The 20,320-nt window shown below is 46.0% G+C and overlaps 1 protein-coding gene across 7 annotated transcripts in view; it reads left to right on the top strand.

The window, feature by feature from the left end:
- The window catches only part of LOC135394241 (paired box protein Pax-6-like), a 57,988-nt gene that overhangs the window by 33,150 nt on the left and 4,518 nt on the right, over positions 1 to 20,320 (top strand). For 4 of the 7 annotated variants that reach the window (XM_064624885.1, XM_064624889.1, XM_064624884.1 and 1 more), the window contains exons 7-9: positions 16,506 to 16,652; positions 18,104 to 18,186; positions 19,067 to 19,329. In XM_064624885.1, coding sequence (XP_064480955.1) covers positions 16,506 to 16,652; positions 18,104 to 18,186; positions 19,067 to 19,329 — 493 coding nt within the window. The remainder of the gene's footprint in view (positions 1 to 16,505; positions 16,653 to 18,103; positions 18,187 to 19,066; positions 19,330 to 20,320) is intronic. The other 3 variants (XM_064624886.1, XM_064624891.1, XM_064624887.1) reach the window with 2 other exon arrangements.

Here is a 20,320-nt window from a genome sequence, read left to right as displayed (position 1 = left end):
CCGCAGGCCATGATCCGCAGATCTCCGTGACTTGCAGACGCCAGCCCGGCTTGGTCCCCAAAGGGCGCTCCCTAATGAGGCTTGTGCAGTGACGTCACGTTTGGTCACGTAACATGGGAAAACATATTGCCGCACCGGAGTCACAGTATGAGGGCCTGCCGTGAGTTGTTGCGGTACGCATGCAATTGCGGGAGGGAATTCGAAAAACACACGCTGCTGCTTCATTCAACCCGCGGTATGACGCCCAATGTTTTTCCACGTCTCGTGGCTCAAAGGCTCTCAAAGGCTGCGCGTGACGTCATGTGCTCGAGCTTCATTGGACGTCAATGTGACGTTTTCTCCGATTTCTAGAGAGGGAATTCCGCCATACTCTCGACATCAGGCGTCTGCTCTTGCAGTGCATTACATCAAATTGCACAGGAACAACTTCACTAATTTGTGTTGATTTTCGGCGATTTTATCTTTTATTTACTATGTGACGGACCTACATTGATAACGTTTGCATCACAGTTTCTGTATGAAGGTGGTTGGTAGCTACAGTGTTATTAGCTAAGCAGGATCGGCGTCCACGGGGGGGGGGGGAGGGGGGGGCAGCCGTCTTCGCCTAAAGGGGCGCAAAAGAGCCACTTTTCGGGGAGCAAGAATAGCGAGGGGGAGGGGAGGCGCAAATTTCCAACTCGTCCTCCCGGAGGCGGAAAATAGACGCCGGTTTACTGCTATCCATCGTCCCGAATGAAATCGACCAGTCTCCTGATTCGTCGAAAGTGGGAGACGTACGTTTCTTTCTTTTTTTTTTAAACTTTATTTTGCGTGAATTATCTAAAAAGGCGTAGACTTCGTGTTTTCAACAAGTCAGTTGACATTCACTCAGCATACCTGGGTAAATTACTTCTAAAATGTAATTACATTACTCATTACTCCAGCTAGAATTTAATTAAATTACATTACTCATTACTGCAATCGAAATGTAATGAAATTACATTACAATTACTACAAAAAAGTAGTGACATTACAAAGTCATTACTGCGAGCTTAATCGTAACGATGTTGAGGATGTGGAACTTCATTGTGGACGTTGGAATTCTTTTAACTCGCCAGTTGGCAACTCTTTCTGCCAAGTGCCAACACAGAACACATACTCGATTCTTTTGTAAAAAGTAATGAGTAGTGTCATTAAAATTACTGCCCAAATGTAATTAAATTACATTACAAATTACCAGAAAAAGTAATTCATTACTGTAATTACATTACAGTATGACATTACTACCCAGGTATGAATCACTGTGAATGGCAATTGACCCCGAGTGGAGTTCAGTTCCGAGTTCAGTTCCGAGATCAGAGTTATATGTGGCGGAGTTCAGTTTAAACAAGCCCAATACTTCTCCCCTCTTAAAAGAGCGCTTCACCGCTTAACTCGCTCCTAGCCAACCACAATTCCGAATTACATGGTTTTATCCCCTGATTTGTTGAAAACCGTGTACGACAACAACAACAACAACAAATAAATCGTGACTATGACCTGGGGTGATTCACCACTGGAGAGCAATACACTAGAGTGTACGACAGAGGTTGCCGCGGTTTACCAAAACCGTTTTGACACAAAAATTTAGTGATGTCACAAACCTGTCGAGGCTCGAAGTCGCAAAAGTTCGCAAACTTAACTTCGAGTTTTCATTTATGGAATTCTAAAAAGTTCGCTGCGGTTCGACTGCTACGCGCATGCGTGTGTATCTCTTCCCTGCATTCGGACACACATGGTTTATGACTCGAAAAGCCTCCACGTATTGGCGTTATGTCTGTAATATGACGTTGCAAATCTATTTAGTTAGTCAAAGTGTGCCTATACCTGAGCTTTTGCAAGCCAAACGAGAAACTTGAAAAACACTGTTATGGGCACCGCCTAGGGACCCTCTCGCAGGGAGACGCAGCGACGACGTTGCACAACCAGACGTCTTTCATATTTTCCCGTGGCTGCTGTGCGTAAACATTCGATTTCAAACTCACTTTTGTCAGTAATAAAACCTATATAGATAACACTATTTTTAACCTTTAGAAAGGTAAAGTCCGCGAACCTTTGCGCACCTTGGCGAATCCGTCAAGAAATTCTAAAGTTCGTCGAACCTCAGGTTCGCGAACAGTTCGTGACATCACTGCACACAATACGTTGGCGAATCCACTGCGCCGCTCGCGAGAGTTACCGAGGGACATGGAAACGCTGTAATGAAGTGGTGCGCTTCTTTCGTCGCCTCCCCACCCGCTGGCATCGTGGTGCTAGTTATGATTGAATTATGCTTCATTTGCGGGCCGAGGTGCTAATGGGATTCGTTAGCGAGTGGCTTCCGCTCGTGCAACTTCGTTAGGCCCGCCAAACCATATCTCACGCGCCACTGACGCCGCGTCAAGAAAGGGCCCGCCCCTGGGCCAAACAAGGGGAGCGAATGCGAATTACGCAAAACGGATTTCAAGTGCCAAGTGGTCTCGGCACGCATGAACGCCACCGGGCCGCTGCACACGAGGGAGGGACGGCTGCTGCGTCAATAGGTGCAGCTTACGGGCTTGGAGCGTGCAGGGCGCATTACAGGCAAACGGCCTCGCGATTAATTCGGTTGCCGCTGCGCACTTCGTTTTTAGTTGGGGAGCTCTGTCTCACCTGGAGATTTATTCACTTTGTAGCCGTGTTCGCCAAGAACAGCACTTACGGAGACGGAGCACGTTGCCAAGTTTATTACAAAACGTCAGTGGGCCAACGCGGCATTTGTCATGTTTCTGTTGCTCCATTTCTGCACTGTTCGAATATACGTCTTACGGGAACGTATTTAGTGACTCTAACGGGAACCAAATATAGGGAATCTGCCTACAAACAACAACAACGACAACAGATAAATTGATGATGATGAATGGTGAAATTCGCCACATGAGGTGCGGCCCACTACCCCAAGTCACATTCAGCACGTACTGAAAACAGAACTTCGCTAAAGCACAACCACTGCACACACTCTTGAAACAGATGGTGGTGGTGGTGGTGGTGACTGAACAGAACTTGCCCACATAACACGCAACCTAAGCCTCAAACGCGCTACTCAATTAATTACTCACTCAAGTAATTACTCATTTTTAAGACGCGTAACATCATGCTCCCAGGCAACCATCATTCCGAAAGATGTCGTTCTTTCTAGATTTGGTGAAAACGCGGTCGGGATGGGGTGCGTACTCCTTTCTGTGACACATTGCATTGATGTTAATCGCCACAGAAAGGCGTAGCTCGCGTAGCGTAGCGGTTAGGATAATCGCTTTCCCACGGCCAGACTGGGAGGTGCCGCGGGTTCGAATCCCCGCACCGCGGCTGTGCTGTCTGAGGGTTTCCCGCGGTTTTCCAGCAGACTTTCCAGGGGAATGTCGGCATAGTTCTCACGATTTCGGCCCAGGACGCATACTAACACCTCTGTCAACCACCTTCCTTCCTGCTATCATCTCTCCTGCTATAATCTCTCCATCTATCCACTGTACGCCGCTCATAGCCAAAGTTGCTTCGGGTAGCTAATACAGAACAAGAAAAAATAAATAAATGAATAAATAAAGGCGTACGCTCCTCTCCCTCCCAAAACGAGGAAAATCCTTTCTGTGATCATTAAAGGGGCACGAAACTACAGAGATTTGTGCACATTCTCTCACTCTCTCGTTCTCAAAGAACGCGACAATGCGGAGAGGCCTCGGATTGGTCTCCTCAGACGATCTCCCGCGATGACTGGACAAATTGTTTGCGGGGGCCAATAAGAGTGTTATGCTGCATAACGCCAGGGATGAAAGGCGAGGCGATAGAAAAAAATGAAGAAAAAGACATATGAATAAGGACAAGCATGACATAAGAGAAACGTGACACTACAAAATGTTTTAGCAGAGCTCAGCCAAACGGTTCCGATAATATTCGGTTGATGGTAATTCTGCACTTCAGAGTACCACAACGTCAAATTTTGTCAATAACTCATTACAGCCACATTGAGCCTTCCAGTCGCCTCGCAGTCATATTTATTGCGCATCTCAGTGGTGGTTGCTATAGGGTTTATTCACATGACGTCATTTGCAGGACAGCGCCACTGTCGCTAAGCAGATTTGCCGCCATAATAATATAGGTCTTCAGGTTCTGACCGTCCAAGCCTTCATCCATATCGCATTCACCGTACATTTGGTGTTTCAAAGTCGTTGTACAGTGTGAATAGTCCAAGTAATTTTCATGTTTTCAACGTTAATAGTCCTCTAAAATGGCATATGGCAGCGAACGAAAACCGGAACCAAACTTAGAGGGACCTACATCATGGCGACGATTTCGCCTTTTCGAAGCTAGTGCCCTCTGGAGGGGTGACGTCAGGGAATAAACTCAAAGCTTACCCCGAGTAGTATCGTTGCCCTTTTGCAAAAACCAACAACAGCCAGCTCGCTAAAGAAGAAGGTTGTCAACGTCTGCAAACGACGCCGCGTCGATGTCACAGCAAACGTACGAATACGAAGCATTCTTTTGTGCTTAGCTTCGGAAGGCGCAGCACGTGAAGAACTGTCAGAGGACGACGTCTGACTGTCCGGCGGGCGCCGTGAGGCTTTTCTGTTCCGGACGACCCAACCAACCCCTGTGGGGGCCCCATTGTGGACAGCACCTAATCCGATAGCTGTTCGATGAGTATCGGTTTGCCAAGTGAAGTGGGAGCAGGGCTTTGATTTTTGTGAGAACATGCCGTTGTTCCTTCTTTGTGGCGAGCCAGACGAGATGGACTCCGATGGGTCCCCCCTGCAAGCGACATTGATCCTGAAGGTTCCTGGGACCAAAAACAAATCTTAAAAATCGTTTGAGAGAAGGGACGTGAATAGTATGAGTTCTCATACCCTCAAGGAGAGTGGTTGAGATCCCCGGTACAGACACCTGACCGTCCAAGAGACCTATAGATGACTCTCCCATGATCTGCCCGCGTTGCCGGCGGAAACGACAGCTTCCCCCAAGAGCTATGCAACAGTGTGAGCAGGGCCGTTTATTACGTACTGGGAAGATTCTCGGGGCGTGGTGCTACCCCGCTAAGTAGCGGACCTCCGTCACAGACAGTTCTCAGGACCGTGATTTAATGCCCTTTAATCTTCTCCGCTGTTCTCATCATCGTCTCACCATTCTCTGATTGCTCCGGGAACAGCTATAAGCCGGGAGGCGGGCACTCGCTTCATTATCATCACGGCGTATGTACGTGCGCGTTTTGCAGATAGTAATAGATTTGTCCAAGAGTAATACTCTATCAGAACCTCATTGCATGCATTTCAGTGGTCTTGTCGTATCAAAGATAGGCAGCACTTTTTTTTTCTTTTCAATTTCTGAGTTGAGGCTTTTGCAGTGTAACGCAGATGTGTAACGAATGACTCCGGTAATAACTTAGTAGTCTGCAGAGGCGGTTTCAGTACTGTTCCCCGTGGGGACAGGTGGTAACTTATAGTTTCTTTCTCTTTCACCTATCCTGGTCATTTTTTGAGATGAGCAAATTACTTTATTTCTATAACACATGTACGGAAACTGAAAAAGCATGTCTTCTATTTAAAACATGAGGACGGAAAAATGCGCTTTTCAAAAATATTACTGCTTTCGCCCTAAAACGAAGAGCAGTAAAACCAGTTTTACTGACAGTTACAGTCTGCTGAATTTCTCAAAACTGTCTTACTCTTGCCGTCAGTACGTATGAGTACCGCGGCGTGGCAGGCAGATCACTCCGCAGACGCATATTATGGTGAGAACGTTTGCACGTCACCGGATTGACGAGTGACGTTAAAACTAAGGATCATCGCACGCAATTGACGTAGTGAACGCAGACACGCGACGATATACATTGCAGAAGCTGCGTCCGTCGGTCCTCGCTGGCCATCGATCGGTTTAGAGGTGAAAGGCAGCAACCAGTTGGTTCCCCTGCTCGTGCTCAGCCAACTAATGGCTGTTGATGCCAGCTCCTCAGACACACAGAGGTGTGCGTAGCTATACTCGCTCGCTCGTTTTGCGCATTATAGGATCGGCATTGGGCGTCTAGCCGGAAAAAAGACGCTTAGACACGCTTCGCTGCTGTTACATCGACCGATATCCGTCAGCACTCTGCTGGAACGGGAATATTATTTGCGGACGCCGGCGGCGTGGTTGCTCGAATGATGTCCGCGCACACAGCCTATACGGGTCCTAATGCACGTAAATTTGTCGAAACATATTTGAAGAAGGTAGAAGGTACCGCATTCTGAATGTCCTTTCGCTGTGTGCTTGGAACATAATGCATTATATGATCATGATGCCACTGCAACGTCGTTCCCGAACCTTTCCAGAACTGCATGCGCTCTATGTTTAGGTAGAGAGTAAACCTTGAGTAAACCTTGTTATTTTGTTGTGTTAAGTCGGAGTTCTCTACTTTTTTGTCTAGTTATGTCGTCTCCCGGCTTTTGAAGTATTTTTGCATATATGTTTAGGGTTCTGCGCTTTCGGTTTTTATTTTAGGGCAGATTCGGCGTACGTTCTTCGGTGTTTATTTATTTTCATGAAATCGGCGTATTTCGGCGATTTTACTGGCGCGTACATAGTTTATCTTGCAGTTATGGCGAATATCAATCACAACGTAATTTCAAAGCTCTCTTCTGCTCTCTCTTTACTCTGATAATCTCACTTTTATCTTTCCGAGAGTCGCCTTATCCCGCAAAGACGAAACAGACATCAAAGAGCATAAAAGGTACTTTAAGAAGAAGAAGAGACAGGAACTGTTGCTCTTCTTTTACACGTTCGTTGTTGGATATACTATTGTCTGACATGTTTTCCTCTAACTTATCATACGTGAGGCCGACAACGGCAAGCCCTTTCACCATCACCACCACCACCACCTCTAACTTATTCTCCTCTTCCGAAATGCCATTTGCACCGGTTCATATTTTGAAAACGTGTTTAGGCTGTGCGACATTTTATCCCTTTAATACCAGGAAGAGTGGTTGTTTCAGTAGAAACATAATTGGAAAGGCAACACGTATGTTTTTAAGTCTTTTTCTTTTTTTTCTCCAGGGCAATGTACTCTGTCCCGTTTAACTTGAGCGCAAGTCATGATGCTGCGTTGTTTCCACTGTACCCATGTAAAAGTACCTTCGAATTTATTTTAGATATGCGCTGATTGACGGGGACTTAAACTCGATCTTTGGTGACATTCGAAAGAGGGGAACAGTCGCACGATTGCATTCGTTTCGGTTCGTTGCGGTATAGCAAGAAGCAGTAGAGCAGTCTTGAAAAGTTCTACGTATCTTCAGTACCGTACTCAAAATACTATACTGTAGTTTAAATCAGGGTGTCGAACCGCAAAAAATACGGGTTCGGTTCGGGTTCGGGTTCGCGTTGTTTTGATTTCGTTCCGGCTCGGTTCCGGTTCGGCCACGCCAAGAATCGAACCGGTTCGCAAACCGGTTCGCAGCCCCGAACCGGTTCGCGAACCGGTTCAACGCTTCCGTTTTATATGTGCCATAAAACTGCTTTTATCAGGAAATGCGTGGCTAATAGCTTACTGCTGTTGTCTGCATTGACGTCTCCAGCGGTGAGGTAGCCCTTTAGCGAGAGAAATGAGGAATGGATGAACACTTATTGCAAATAGAGTCCACGCTGTTGAAGCGGTGTAGTCCTGCTACTCTCTGGTCCCAAAATCTCTTTTTTCACACACACAGTGCCAGCAAGATACACTTAAAGGAAGCCTAAAGATGGACAGCGTAACATAGACGACAGTACTAGCCGGCACACTGCCTTCGCAACGTGTTTCGATCTGAAACCGTACTGAAGCATGTCGAAAATAAGCCTGCCAGCCTTACTCTGTCCAAGCTCACAGCAGTGTACTAGTTAATCCACAACACAAAGGCAATATGTCACGACACAACTGCACTACCAATAAGCAGAACCACATTTACTTTTCAAGCCACGACCAATCAAACAGGCACCGTTCTGCGTACGCTCCTTTTCCACTTCTCATGTTTGTGACTTGTTTAATTTGTACTGTTCACGTGTAAAGGGAAATCTTGGGCGCTTATTTGATCGCATATTCGTCCTGTAGAGCTACATAACTGGCCTACTCTATTCCTGTTTCATTCGTCCGCGTGGCACCTCGTCTCTGAAGCGTAGATGCCGCGGCGCTCACAAGGACAACTGCGCTTCAACATGTTAAAAAGACGCTGAAAGTATACTTACTATACGTCGTCGTCTCTCTGCTAGGTGAAAGTTTCTGAAATCCATGATATAGGCGCGTGATGATGATACCAGTGTGTCTTCGTTCGGGGATAGAGAGGAACTCTTATGCTGCTTTCTTTTATGTCCGAACCGTTTTGTTGCGAACCGGTTACCGCTATTTTTTTTACGGTTCTGCTCCGGTTCGGGTTCAACAGTGTCATGAAAATTTCGGTTCGGGTTCGGTTCCGGCAAAAATAACGGTTCGGGTACGGTTTTCGGTTCGGGTTCGGGTTCGGTTCGACACCCTGGTTTAAATAATTTGGTAGTATATTGGTGTACGTTTTTGGAAAGGTGTTTGTACTTTATTTGAAAAACATTTGGAAAACCCCAAAGCCCTGTATATTATGCACTATATATTATGTATGTATGTCACATGCTATATGAGCGGACATTATCGTGGGAACTTAAATTCGCGATTTCTTTGGGGGTACGTGAACAATACTCAAAAAAGAAATTAAAAAAGAGAGAGACTTACACAGTAATATTTCTTCTTTGTTGCGTAGTACATCACCACACTGAAACGTTCGGGAACACAAAAGTTATGCCTTTCTATATCGTCCTGCAACGTAACCCGCTACTTAAGAAACTAAGCCGGCTTCTTTGCCTTCGAAAACGTAATACCGAATTAACCCGGTTCCCGTGTTACAGCGTTTCGCCAACTTCCGGTTCTGCCACCAGCTATACGCAGCAAAAAAGGAAGCACTCCGACAACGTCCATACGTATTTATGACATATACGTACGTACTACAAGACATCCTGTTCGAGAGTCACTTTTTTTTTTCGTTTTTGTCGCATATAGATATAGCATATAGTTACGTCTGACAAAGCACGTATGGACCTTCAGAATTGGCATATGTGTATGACCGGGTGCACGCTGCCCGAAAGACCTTTTTGACAAACAAGTTCTTCATTCTTTGTCGCCGCGTATTACACTGACCAGTCCAATTGTCGGCGTTGTGCTGAATAGGGTCGCACCTGTGGGCAGCAAAAAGCGCGTTGCAATCACCACAAAGGGTCACCTTAAGCTCTTTTGTCCGCTCGTTGTACGTTATGATACATTATATACTTTCCCATGTGGCTTATGCACGTTACACGCACCATGGAGGATAAAGCACTTGCAGTGTCGTGTCGTATTGGGCACGTACACATTTACGTTCATGATATGAAGTCTACTATGTGCATTCGCCGAGGCTGAGGTGCTATACAATCTGTTATGAGTGGCGCCAGAACGCTTACGGAGCTGTTTATTTCACCCATTCGTGAGCACGAGTTATAAAATATGCAACATGCCCTGTGTATAAGGCAGAATATCAGGTTGTGTATAAGGGAAACAGACAAGCGAAAGCAGAGATACAGTAAGTACTGGTAAGGTCGTGGATTAATTACTGGTAGGCGCCGAAAGGAAAGGAAGAGAAAGAAACGAAATTAGGGGCTCTCTCCCTTCAAGGGGCCCGTGAGGATTGCCTAGAATTCTTCTAGGTGACTGTTCATATATTTTAATGAAGTATATATTACTAATTATTAAAGGCAACTGGGGTTTTATTGCCTGGTTGGTTCCATTGGCGATTAATTAATGTTGTAAAATTAAATTACTTAAAATAATTTAATTAATTTATCCTTACAGGAAACTGTAACGCCAAAACGTTACATGAAGTTTCTTACGTGTGAACTATACATAAACTATCGAGAAGGCGTAAATTCTATGTAAAAAAGAAAAAAAAAGACAGCTCGTTTAAATTCTGAAAATCATGATTTTGTATTCCAAGACTGAGTTGGAAACTCCGCCCTGTGCAGGGGTGTGCAGGGATCTTGTGCGGTCTCATTAAACAATTAATTGCAAACTAACTTGGAACAGCTCCGTTAATTGATGGACTAATGAGGTTTTCTCGTGGTGTGGGGCGTCAATTCATAGAGCTCTTCTAAGTTATTTTGTAATTAATTCCTCGTAGGTCTCCTTGAGTAATGTTCAGCGTTAACGAAACGGGCACGTCTCAACAACCATGCATTGTCCAGTTATACTGCTGGCTAATGGCTCTCGAAGAAACATGAAAACCATGTCGAATACCACAATTCACGACTGCAAATGTGATGCCAACGACATTTTTCGAACCGCGATGCGCATTCAGTGGGGCGGTGGACAGCGCACCTAACGGCCGCCTAGAGACGAAGCTTGAGAACGCAATATGTTCTGTATTGTCTAGTGGGTATGAGATCACACACAACGAGAAGGAAAAATGAACAGGTCTGTTAGAACACCGAGAAAAGAGGCGCATTGTTGTCGCCACGCAGCTCCCTGTTCAGTCGACCATCATTATATTGGCTATAGTATGAAACAATTCTGCGCTTCTTCGAAGTGACCGCCCCGTTGATCCTTCAAACACACAACACGGCTGGCTTAGTGCTGTCAACTTTGAGCAGAGACGACGTGCCAGGAGGTCACTCGCGTTGATGACAGAGTTTCAGAGTTGAAATCCGCCACTGCGTCTCTCGACGACTTTTTGTTCTCTTTACTCCTTCCATACAGAAACGACTAAGCTAAGGAAAGTGAAGGTGCACCGAGTCTGAGCCGCTTACTATACTTCTACCCGTTTCTTCGCCGAGAGAGTTTGCCGCGAACAAAAATGAGCACCGTTGCAATGCGCTTTCCTCTTCCACGTACAGTTTACCGAGGGATTATTACAGTATAGCCACTCCCCCGATTTCGCTGCTTTGCCGATTGTCACCCGTGAAATGTCCTGTCTTCTTTTACAGTTGTACGCCGCTCAACTGAGTAACTTTACTGTTAAAGGCAGGGGTGGGTGAGGAAAAGACGGTTGTGTTCCATGAAGGTGACTGACCTATCCAAGGAGAGGAAAAATTAACCCTTGCACTCGAAAGCGTGCATCGTTTGCTGCACGTCACACGCGGTAGTGTAATACCCTTGCTACACACTCTTAGAAAAAAGGGTGGAGCAGTTAGACCTTTTAGGAGGTAATAGTTGTCGCATATGTTGTGCCTAAAAAGTTGCAAAGTTCTACCCGCTACCTACGAATGATAGGGTTACTGGTAAGCGAGGGGGGCGTACGCCTTTTGTAGCAATTCGGATATATGATAATTGATTTTGCCACCCTTTTACTAAACCTTTTATCAGACGCTATGTTGACCTACGTGGTAACTATAGATATCACCCCCTTTTCACACCCTTATTTCTCAGAGTGCAGGGGCAGGAGAAATGACATCAAGTGCCTTATTGCCTTATGTCTGAATGTCATTCGTGCGGTGCCACACGGGGATATTGAATGACAGTTTCTGCTTAATGCGATCGCCACAACTCATTCGTCGATGAAATGCCTACTCTCGCTCCCATTGTGTGCGCAGAGTACCCAATTTTATTCTTGCATAAAACCACTTTGTGCCGTGCAGGACAAGATTATTTCGTTTCATTCGTGCAGCAAGACATGGCTGGCGGCCTTTTCCTGGTCTCCGCACGTTAAATGAAGGAACCACTCGCTAACCGCCAGACGTTGTCTGGAGAAGCCCGTCATCGTTGTTTGCTTCACAACGCCTGGAGCATTTTACGTCAACTTTAGTTAACGGAAACGGAGACTCCAACAAGGGCAGTAGAGATGTAATTTAAATAGTATATTTAGAGTTACTGCCAAATATAGTTTTACTGCGACTTGAATGAGTGTTTAATTTATTTATTTAATTTCAGCTTCCGCCTATTATTTTCAAGCATGGTTACATAAACCAATAACCGACGTGAAACGTGCCGACACCTAAATATCCTTTTGAATGCTGTCCGAATGATTTTTTAATTTTTATTCTGTATTAGCGCCGCGAAGCAACTGTGGCTATGAGCAGCAAGGAGTGGGAGACAGTGGGATAGTATGCGTCTTGGGCCGACTTCAGAGGGAACTGTGCCGACATTCGTCTGGAAAGTCTTCCATGTCCGTATGAGTAACATATATTGAATGCATAAGCCCTGATTGAACAACTATAAGTGAAGTGCAAAGATTTGTACGTTTTCCCTGTCTTTTTTCTCTTTCCCTCTCCTTCTCAAGAAGCGCGACAATGCGATGAGGCTTCGGATTGGTCTCCTCAAACGATTTCCCGCCATGATTGGACAAAAATCGTTTGAGGAGATCAATGAGAGCACGCTCCGCATTATCGGCCTTCTTAAGAAGGAGGGAAGGCGTAAATTGCGTTTTTTTCTATCGATCATAAATCACGAACGACGCAACCGGTAAATCCCGTTCCTTTCGTATTGGTCTCATGGTAACGGCGAGGAGAATTTTTTTCACTTTAGTGTTCCTTTAAGATAAGCGCTGCAGGTTGCACCAGTGAATGTGCGCCCTTTGCGGGTGCCGCTGTTTTCAACACGAATACGCTTCCTGTACCGACGACGGTGATCTTGAATTACTATAGCAGTATCACCGCACTCGTGCCGAGTTTAAAGGAAATCCTATATCATCTTATTTATTTAGTTAGTTATTTATTTCTGGAATAGCAAGCCGACGTCACGTTTGGCTGACTTTTTCCCCGTTTTCTTTTCCTTTTCGTCTAATAAATATACCCCCCCCCCCCCTATGTCATGCATTTTGGTGACTTCACATGACGTAAAATCAACGTTTCTTCTGCCAGCATGTGGTGAAAATGGCAATAGCCTTGTACCACCAATTGGCAGGAGAGCAGGACATAAAAGTCGCGCTGTTGGAAGTGAAGAAGAACTCGCCTGAAATTGCTTCCGAACGCGGGGATAAAGTCACAGGCACGATAGCATCAAGGTCGCCATGAAAGCACACCTCCTCTAAGTACAAATGAAGTTCAACTTTGTAATCTGCTATGCTAGAAGGAGCAGTTGCCGGAGATGCATGACGGGGTCGCACATCCTCTGATGATGGAAGACACGCAACTAAAGCTTTACCCGTTCGCAAGAGGAGTGTGCTTTCATTAGTACGCTAATGCGTTTTGCTGATGACTTCATGGACGCTTATAAATTTTCGAATACAGACTGCAGCGGTGCACGGCAAGAAGTCGCGTTCGCGCCAGTCTTCAACTAAACACTTATACTACAACGCAACACCGCAGCCAGACGAGTACTGTAGACTGGGCTTCTATGCCATAGATGGTCCACCAGTAGGTAACAGACGTCGTAACATAGCACGTACACGTATAGCACATTTTCATTTACCTCACATTAGTGATTCTACGTCGGCGGAGAAGATTAAGCGGGAGGACGGATGTACTCAGAGCTAGACACAGAGATTTCCTCCTGAGAATGACGGATGAGGGAGCTCCGACGGCCTTGGCGAGTACTTGGCGAAGGCAGAGGATCAGCTGACAGCAGGTCATGGGGCCATATGGCAAAGACACTCGTTCTTAGGTGCTTTGCACATTAACCGCAGAGTAAGCATCGAAAAACAAAACCCTTAGTGCAGCACAGCCTCCTTTGCGGTCATGTACGTCAACGTTAAAAGAAACGAGGGAAACGGGAGGAGGCAAATAAATAAATAAATGTAAAAAAAATACGTTATTAAATCACCATTTTGCGTGCCTGCTCACAGCAAATTTGTACAGGGCAGAGAGTGCTGCAGTTTTTGTAGCCGTCTTGTAAACTGTATAGGACGATGTGTACTTGTGGTGCACTTCACAGGTCCCTTGGTACCCAAGTGACCTAGCGCGGCGTGTGCGAAGTAATTCCTTAGCTAAGGATACCCTTTAGCCATTTACTGATAGCTCCGCTCACGTACAGTTCGTGCGTGTTTGCTTGTGTGATGGTTCCCCTCGTACTCCGTGCGTTTTGAACGATCTTCGTGTCTAATGTGTATGCGTCACTGTGTATAGTAACAGGACGGTTTATGATACTCTGGCAACGATAACCGAGAGCCAGTAATAAGTATATTAATCATAATGCTCGGAGCACTATAATTTCCATCAAACCTATATGTGAAATGAAATAATGAAATATGAAATAATGAAATGAAATATGTGAAACGAGCAGTGTCTGATTGGAGTGTACTGTTCTATGATGTAGCCAACGCTTCAACTCTCGATGCTTTTCTGTCGGTCATTCTCTCGTTGAATTTGTAATGCTTGATTATTGTTCTAGATTATTGTATTAGATATGATTGTATTGATGACTGTATTAGATGAAAGTGTAATGCTTCTAATTTAACTCTGCAGTGCAACCAACCTACAATTTAACACATTCTTTTTCACAGTGTCGTATATATATATGTTTTTTTTACTTTATCCAGCTGGTATCCTATGTTTGCACATAACAATTTCGCAACCCATTCATGTTACGACTGTCAAGGGGCAGTCAAGAGTATAAACAAATAAAAATATAATAACATATCCAAGCAGCACAATGCACTGAAAGTTCATGTACACAGGGGTGGCTAGCAACTGTTTTATCAGTGTGGCGCTTCACTTTGCAGATATGCCCACGAAATAGGTATACCATGATCTGTCTTTCAATCTTAGTTCGCTCGCATATTTTCAGTACATCCTGCCTCTTGGGTACATGACACACACCCAAGGAAGAACACGTGATTCGTACATAAGATAATAGGAAGCTTTAGTAGCGAATTTTAGTATATACCGTTGTTAAGGTTATCGTGCCTATCGGAACCAATCGCAGTCGTGTGTGACTCAGAATCTTATCCACTGATTGGTTCAGGTTGATACGGTTCGACACAAGTCACGTTATCAACGGTCTGCTAAAACTCTCTAGTATATCAGAAGGAACGCTACGAAAACGGTACGATAAGTGAAGTTATCAAGTCGAAGCTTAACAATGTGATGTCGCCCACTTCAAAGAAACAGGGCGATTGGCTTGTCATGTTTTCGGAACTGTTATGGTGAACACTTTCTGATCTACCTAAAACTCCCTAATTAGGGAGTTTTAGGTAAACTAGGTAGATCCTAACTAGTTAGATCCTAGGGAGCTTTAAGAAATCGTAAGCGCCTTCCAATTCCGTATTGCTGTCAGTCAATCAAATATCAGCAACGTGACGTCAGCCACTCCAAAAGAATCAGGCCATTTGCTTATCATGTCTTCGGAAATGTTATCGTGGAACTTCTATCGTTCTCCTGAAACTCCGTATTCACTACTGACTCGTAGCCTATGCCTCCGATGACGTATAATCAGAATTTAGGTTTCGTGGGAGGTAACCAATATGAGAGCGACAGAATTTTATCTTATGCCAAACGCCATTGACAAATTTCGATATGTTCTCTCCGGTAAAGCCAAAAGAGCAGTTTTTTTTTTCATTCCGTGTTAGCGCCGCGAAGCAACTGTGGCTATGAGCGGCGTACGTATGTGGACAGATGGAGAGAGGACAGCAGGAAGGAGTGGAGGACAAGGGGATAGTATGCGTCCTGGGTCGACTTCAGGGGGCACTGTGCCGACATTAGTCTCGAAAATCTTCGAAAAACACAGGGAAAACCTCAGACAGCAGAGCCGGTGGTAGGATTCGAACTCACAACCTCCCAGTCTTCAGCACGACCAGGAGCAGTGAAATGCCTCACCATAAGCTTTTTTTGGCTGCGACGTGTTGTGCAACAAACAATATGAGCACCTTGGAAGTTACACTTCTTTAGTGGCTCTATTCGAAGTAAAGACGAACGCAGCTGACCTCCGGTCCTATGGTCTGCACGCTCCCTAGAAACTCTCCACTCCTTCAGGCAGCGTGTAAATGGACCAGGGAAGTCGACGATACTTCGTAACGTTCACAGTCCCGATCAGGCGGACCAGGTGACTCGTGACGTAGCTCGCTGCAGCCGGCGCCATTTTTCGGTTTTCCGGACATTTGATTGCCAATGGGAGCTTACGGCGGCCGGCAGGTTTGCTGACGTCATGCGACGAGATCGAGCCGGGTCGATAGCTGCTTGTAAATCGTCGGGCGTTTGTTTATAAAACTGATTGCGCGGTGGCAATACACCGCACAGTGAAAGCCTGCACGATGGCTCTTGATAGTCTGCATAATTAATGAAACAGGGTTTCGAGCTATGCTTAATGCGACTTCCTTGCTCCTTTAATGCTGCGCTGCCATGAATTGCAGTCACAGGAGTGAGGGCGAAAAAGAGGGAGGGTCAGGTATCCATCACCGGTCTATGAGGCATATCTTGTAGTTACTGATATGATCGTGACAAAAGGTTTCTATTTCATGACCTCCACAATGTGGCGTCTTTCTGAACGAAGAAAAGTTGGAAGAGTAGACCTGACCTTTGGAATAACGTTCTTCTACATTCTTGTTTCCCAACAGAAGGCGCAGTGGACGGAACTTCGGACGGCAATTCAGACAACAGTTCCTCGTGCGACGAAGACTCTCAACTGCGCATGCGCCTCAAACGCAAGCTACAGCGCAACCGCACATCCTTTACCAACGACCAGATCGACGCTCTGGAGAAAGGTACATAGTGTTGAACCTCTACTTAAAGGGGTTGTAAAACGATTCTGCCAACTTTGCAGAAATCATGTTAATGATGCGGAATTTGTCTCCTGAACACACCAAGCAAACTCCGATGCTGACACCATCTCGCGTTCGGAAGTTATTGCGCACCAAAAATGTTGCGAGAGAGGCGCCTTAAGTCCCGCGCGATTACGTAGTATTATCGTAGAAAACAACGTGGACGCCTCTACATGGGAAGGTCCGAGGTGGTGGTGGAGGTGATGATGATGAAAGGGCGCGCCGTTGTCGGCCTCACAGAGGTGGGCCGACTTCTAAGGGAACTGGGCCGACGTATGTCTGAAAGTGTCTGAGGAAAACCCAGGAAAAACCCCAGACAGCACAGCCGGCACCGGGATTCGAACCCGGATACCTGCCAGTCTCGACGTGACATGGCCAGCACGCTAACCACTCAGCCACGGGAGTTTTTTTTTTTTTTTCTTTTTCTTCAAACGTTTATTATGGTTCACGGCGCTACGTACGTACGGGAGCTGGTGGAAGGTCCGAGGCGTACCAATCCCCATAGCAACTTGGTATCAAACTTTGGAAAGCGGTCCTTCTTTTTTTCTTTTTTTTAAATGTTGTAGCAGTCTGCTCCATAACCACGCAATGACGACCACGAACAGCTCCGCCCGCTACGTCACATGGCGCGAAGCAGCGTGCTCCAGCGATACAAGTGCGGCTTTGCGTTTTCAATTTTCGAAACGCACGTGGTTAGAGGCGGTTTCTCAACCTGATAAGAACTCGTAGCAAATCAATTAAGCATACCTTCTTCAGCAAAGCCTAACGTAGCGATTATTCATGTTCACCATACTCATGTTCTTTATAGTGGTACCAAACTTACTTGTTTTTGCATAGACTAATGCTACTTAATCGCATCTCCCCAACCTGCACGTTTGTTTCTCACATTTCCTCGTATGTATTAGCCTTATAGCAAACTCGCAAATGAGAATTGAAACGTGGCAGTCTCCGAAGAAACCACACAGCGGTGGGACACGAACCACGAAAGTGTTGGAAGAGGAAATATAATATGGAGTAGGGTCTAGCCTATCGATCACGCTGTACCTAAGTCTTCCTCATGTGCACGTCTCGTTAGGTATCTGAGTATTCTTCTCGCACAGATTAGAGGCGCTTGGCGCATACACAGCGCGTACGTTCGCGACGCCCGCTATTCCAATGCCGCTATTCTGGAGCGAATATTTGTAATCACCAAAGACAAGTGCCTGCACTGATGCTGAATAATGGGTCTTATCAAAACCCACTGATAACGTTGATATCACCAGCTAAGCTCGCACTATATCCTAGAACTGTAATAATGGGTCATTCTATCGTCAATATGCAAAAACTCGTGTCTACCAGCTGCTTTGTAAGGCTAGCTGACGTGTATGTATGTATGTGTGTGTGTTTGGTTGCAGAGTTCGAGCGTACCCATTATCCCGACGTGTTCGCGCGGGAGAAACTAGCCGAGAAGATATCTTTGCCAGAAGCACGAATACAGGTAAACTGAGTTCCTTGTCCTTCAGGCGATAGTGGTAAGGGATATGGTAGGGTTCCGCGTTTTCGGTTTTAATCGAAAAACACCGAAAGACATACGCCGGGTAAATTTTCCCTCATTCGGTTTTAATCGAAAAACATCGAATGCAGAGGAACATTCCAGGAACCATGACAGATGAATTGCTGCACATGCCCAGCTTAAGATTCCAACGTGCCCAGCAGGCTTTGCTTTATTACTCTTCTTTTCTTGGTATTTGCTATGGTTAGATGACCTGCGACCAGATTGAGTGCGCGATCGGGTGCGCTGGTCGGAATCTCATTATTCTGCCATTGTAGGTGCCCCAACGCGCTTGTGAACCTTTTAGGGACGTGACGACAAGTAGAATCTCGGTCACCGGCCTTTAGTTGTTTACTGAAGAGGTTACGTACGACAGCCCATACACCTCCATTTTCCACGTACGGCGGTCCTGTCTTTCCGCTGCACCCAAGATGGGAAGAAAAAGGAAGAGGGCCTCTGACTACTTATGCGAAAATCAAGATTTTGAACTCTCAGGCAAGGAAGATGTTCTCGTATGCAAGTATGCAAGTCGACGCGCACAGCACTGAAATTACATTGTAATTGCTATACGGGATAACTATCGGGTAAACGATGTACACGCAAGGAGAAACATCGGAAAACTCCGATTTCGCGAAAATCAATAAACATAAAAAAAACATACGCCGAATCCGCCCAAAAATAAACATCGAAAACGCGGAACCCTAGGGATATGATAGGAAATGGCAGTGCATGGCTTCCCAGCGGGAAGCGAGCTGGAGGGTGGAAGGAAGTTAGCTGAACTTTAGGGGCAAGTTAAGCTCGGGGTGATGTGGCGGGTGGGGCTCAGGTGTGGTTTTCCAACCGGCGGGCCAAGTGGCGGCGAGAAGAGAAGCTGAGGAGCCAGCAGAGCAGTCATCACCAGCAACACCAGCAGCAGCACAGCAGGTCCAGGACACTGGGGGACGCTTCGTCATCGCCTACTGCTGTCGTCAGTCCGTCGTCAGGGAGGCTTCCACTCAATGGCACCTTTGCTGGGTATCCGGGTCTGGGACAGCCCATGGCTGCAGCGGCAGCGGCAGCAGCAGCTATGACCGACTCCTACAGGTACAGGTACATATCCACCGACCAAATACTTATCCTATTCGTGTTGTGGAAAATGTGGACCGATGTCGTAGACGTCACTTTAGTTGCCATTTTGCTTTCTCAAAGGGACTACAAACTTTTTCGAATTTTTTGCAGAGACTGTGCGTTGTGTCGAACACTAGAATTTTTCCCCGCTTAAAAGTGCGTCGGTTTTTAACTACGAGTGGCCGAAATCGCTTCCTCTTTCACGTTCCTCCTTCCTCTTGATGCTTGATACTACGTACCACACGCGTGGTCCTGATACGTTGGGTTTGCACACGGCTCGCAGAAGGGAGCGACGGACGGGCCAAGCCATGGGCGTACCTGGGTGTGAGGGGTACCGTCGTTGGTGACGAAATCGTGCACAGAGGTGACGGGTAAAGTTTCCAAGTCATGGGTAAAGTTTCTCCGCACGACATTCCTGCCGCAGATCGAGGTGGCACGTAGCCAGCTGTCGCGGCTCCGTATAACCTTCAGAAAATCGTTCGCTTGCCGAATGTAAAATTTTGGTTGTATGTTTAGAACATCTCTTCTATAAAAAAAAGGAAAATAAAAATAAATAAATATAGTTTCATAGTTCCTTCAAACTCTGCATATTTTTGTCCGCAAGGACACTTGGGGTTCTGTGAAATAAATTTTTCGGACTAAATCTCGTGTGTTCAGAATCCTACCGAACTTAAGCCATTGCAATCCAAGTGTCTCACGCAGTATTCACCCAAAATATTGTTTCTCTATGTGATGTGCAAGTATCGTAAAATTAATTTGCAGTTTCGAGATGGATGCTGTCATAGGGTGCGCAATCTGCCACGCGTCTGGCAACGTGGGGCGGCGAGCGGAGTCCGGGAAGTTGCGCGCGCTGTTGGGCTAAGAGACAGACGGCAGAGCAGAGCTCCCTGCCGTCGACGTCACCTACTCTTGGGAGAATCCGAAACTATGAAGTTTTGCTGGTTTTTCCGAAAATTCGTTGAAGCGCGTAATG

The sequence above is a fragment of the Ornithodoros turicata genome, chromosome 5 (assembly GCF_037126465.1).
Source record: "Ornithodoros turicata isolate Travis chromosome 5, ASM3712646v1, whole genome shotgun sequence".
In the NCBI taxonomy this organism is placed as follows: domain Eukaryota; kingdom Metazoa; phylum Arthropoda; class Arachnida; order Ixodida; family Argasidae; genus Ornithodoros; species Ornithodoros turicata.
This window is presented reverse-complemented; position numbering and strand designations above follow the sequence as displayed.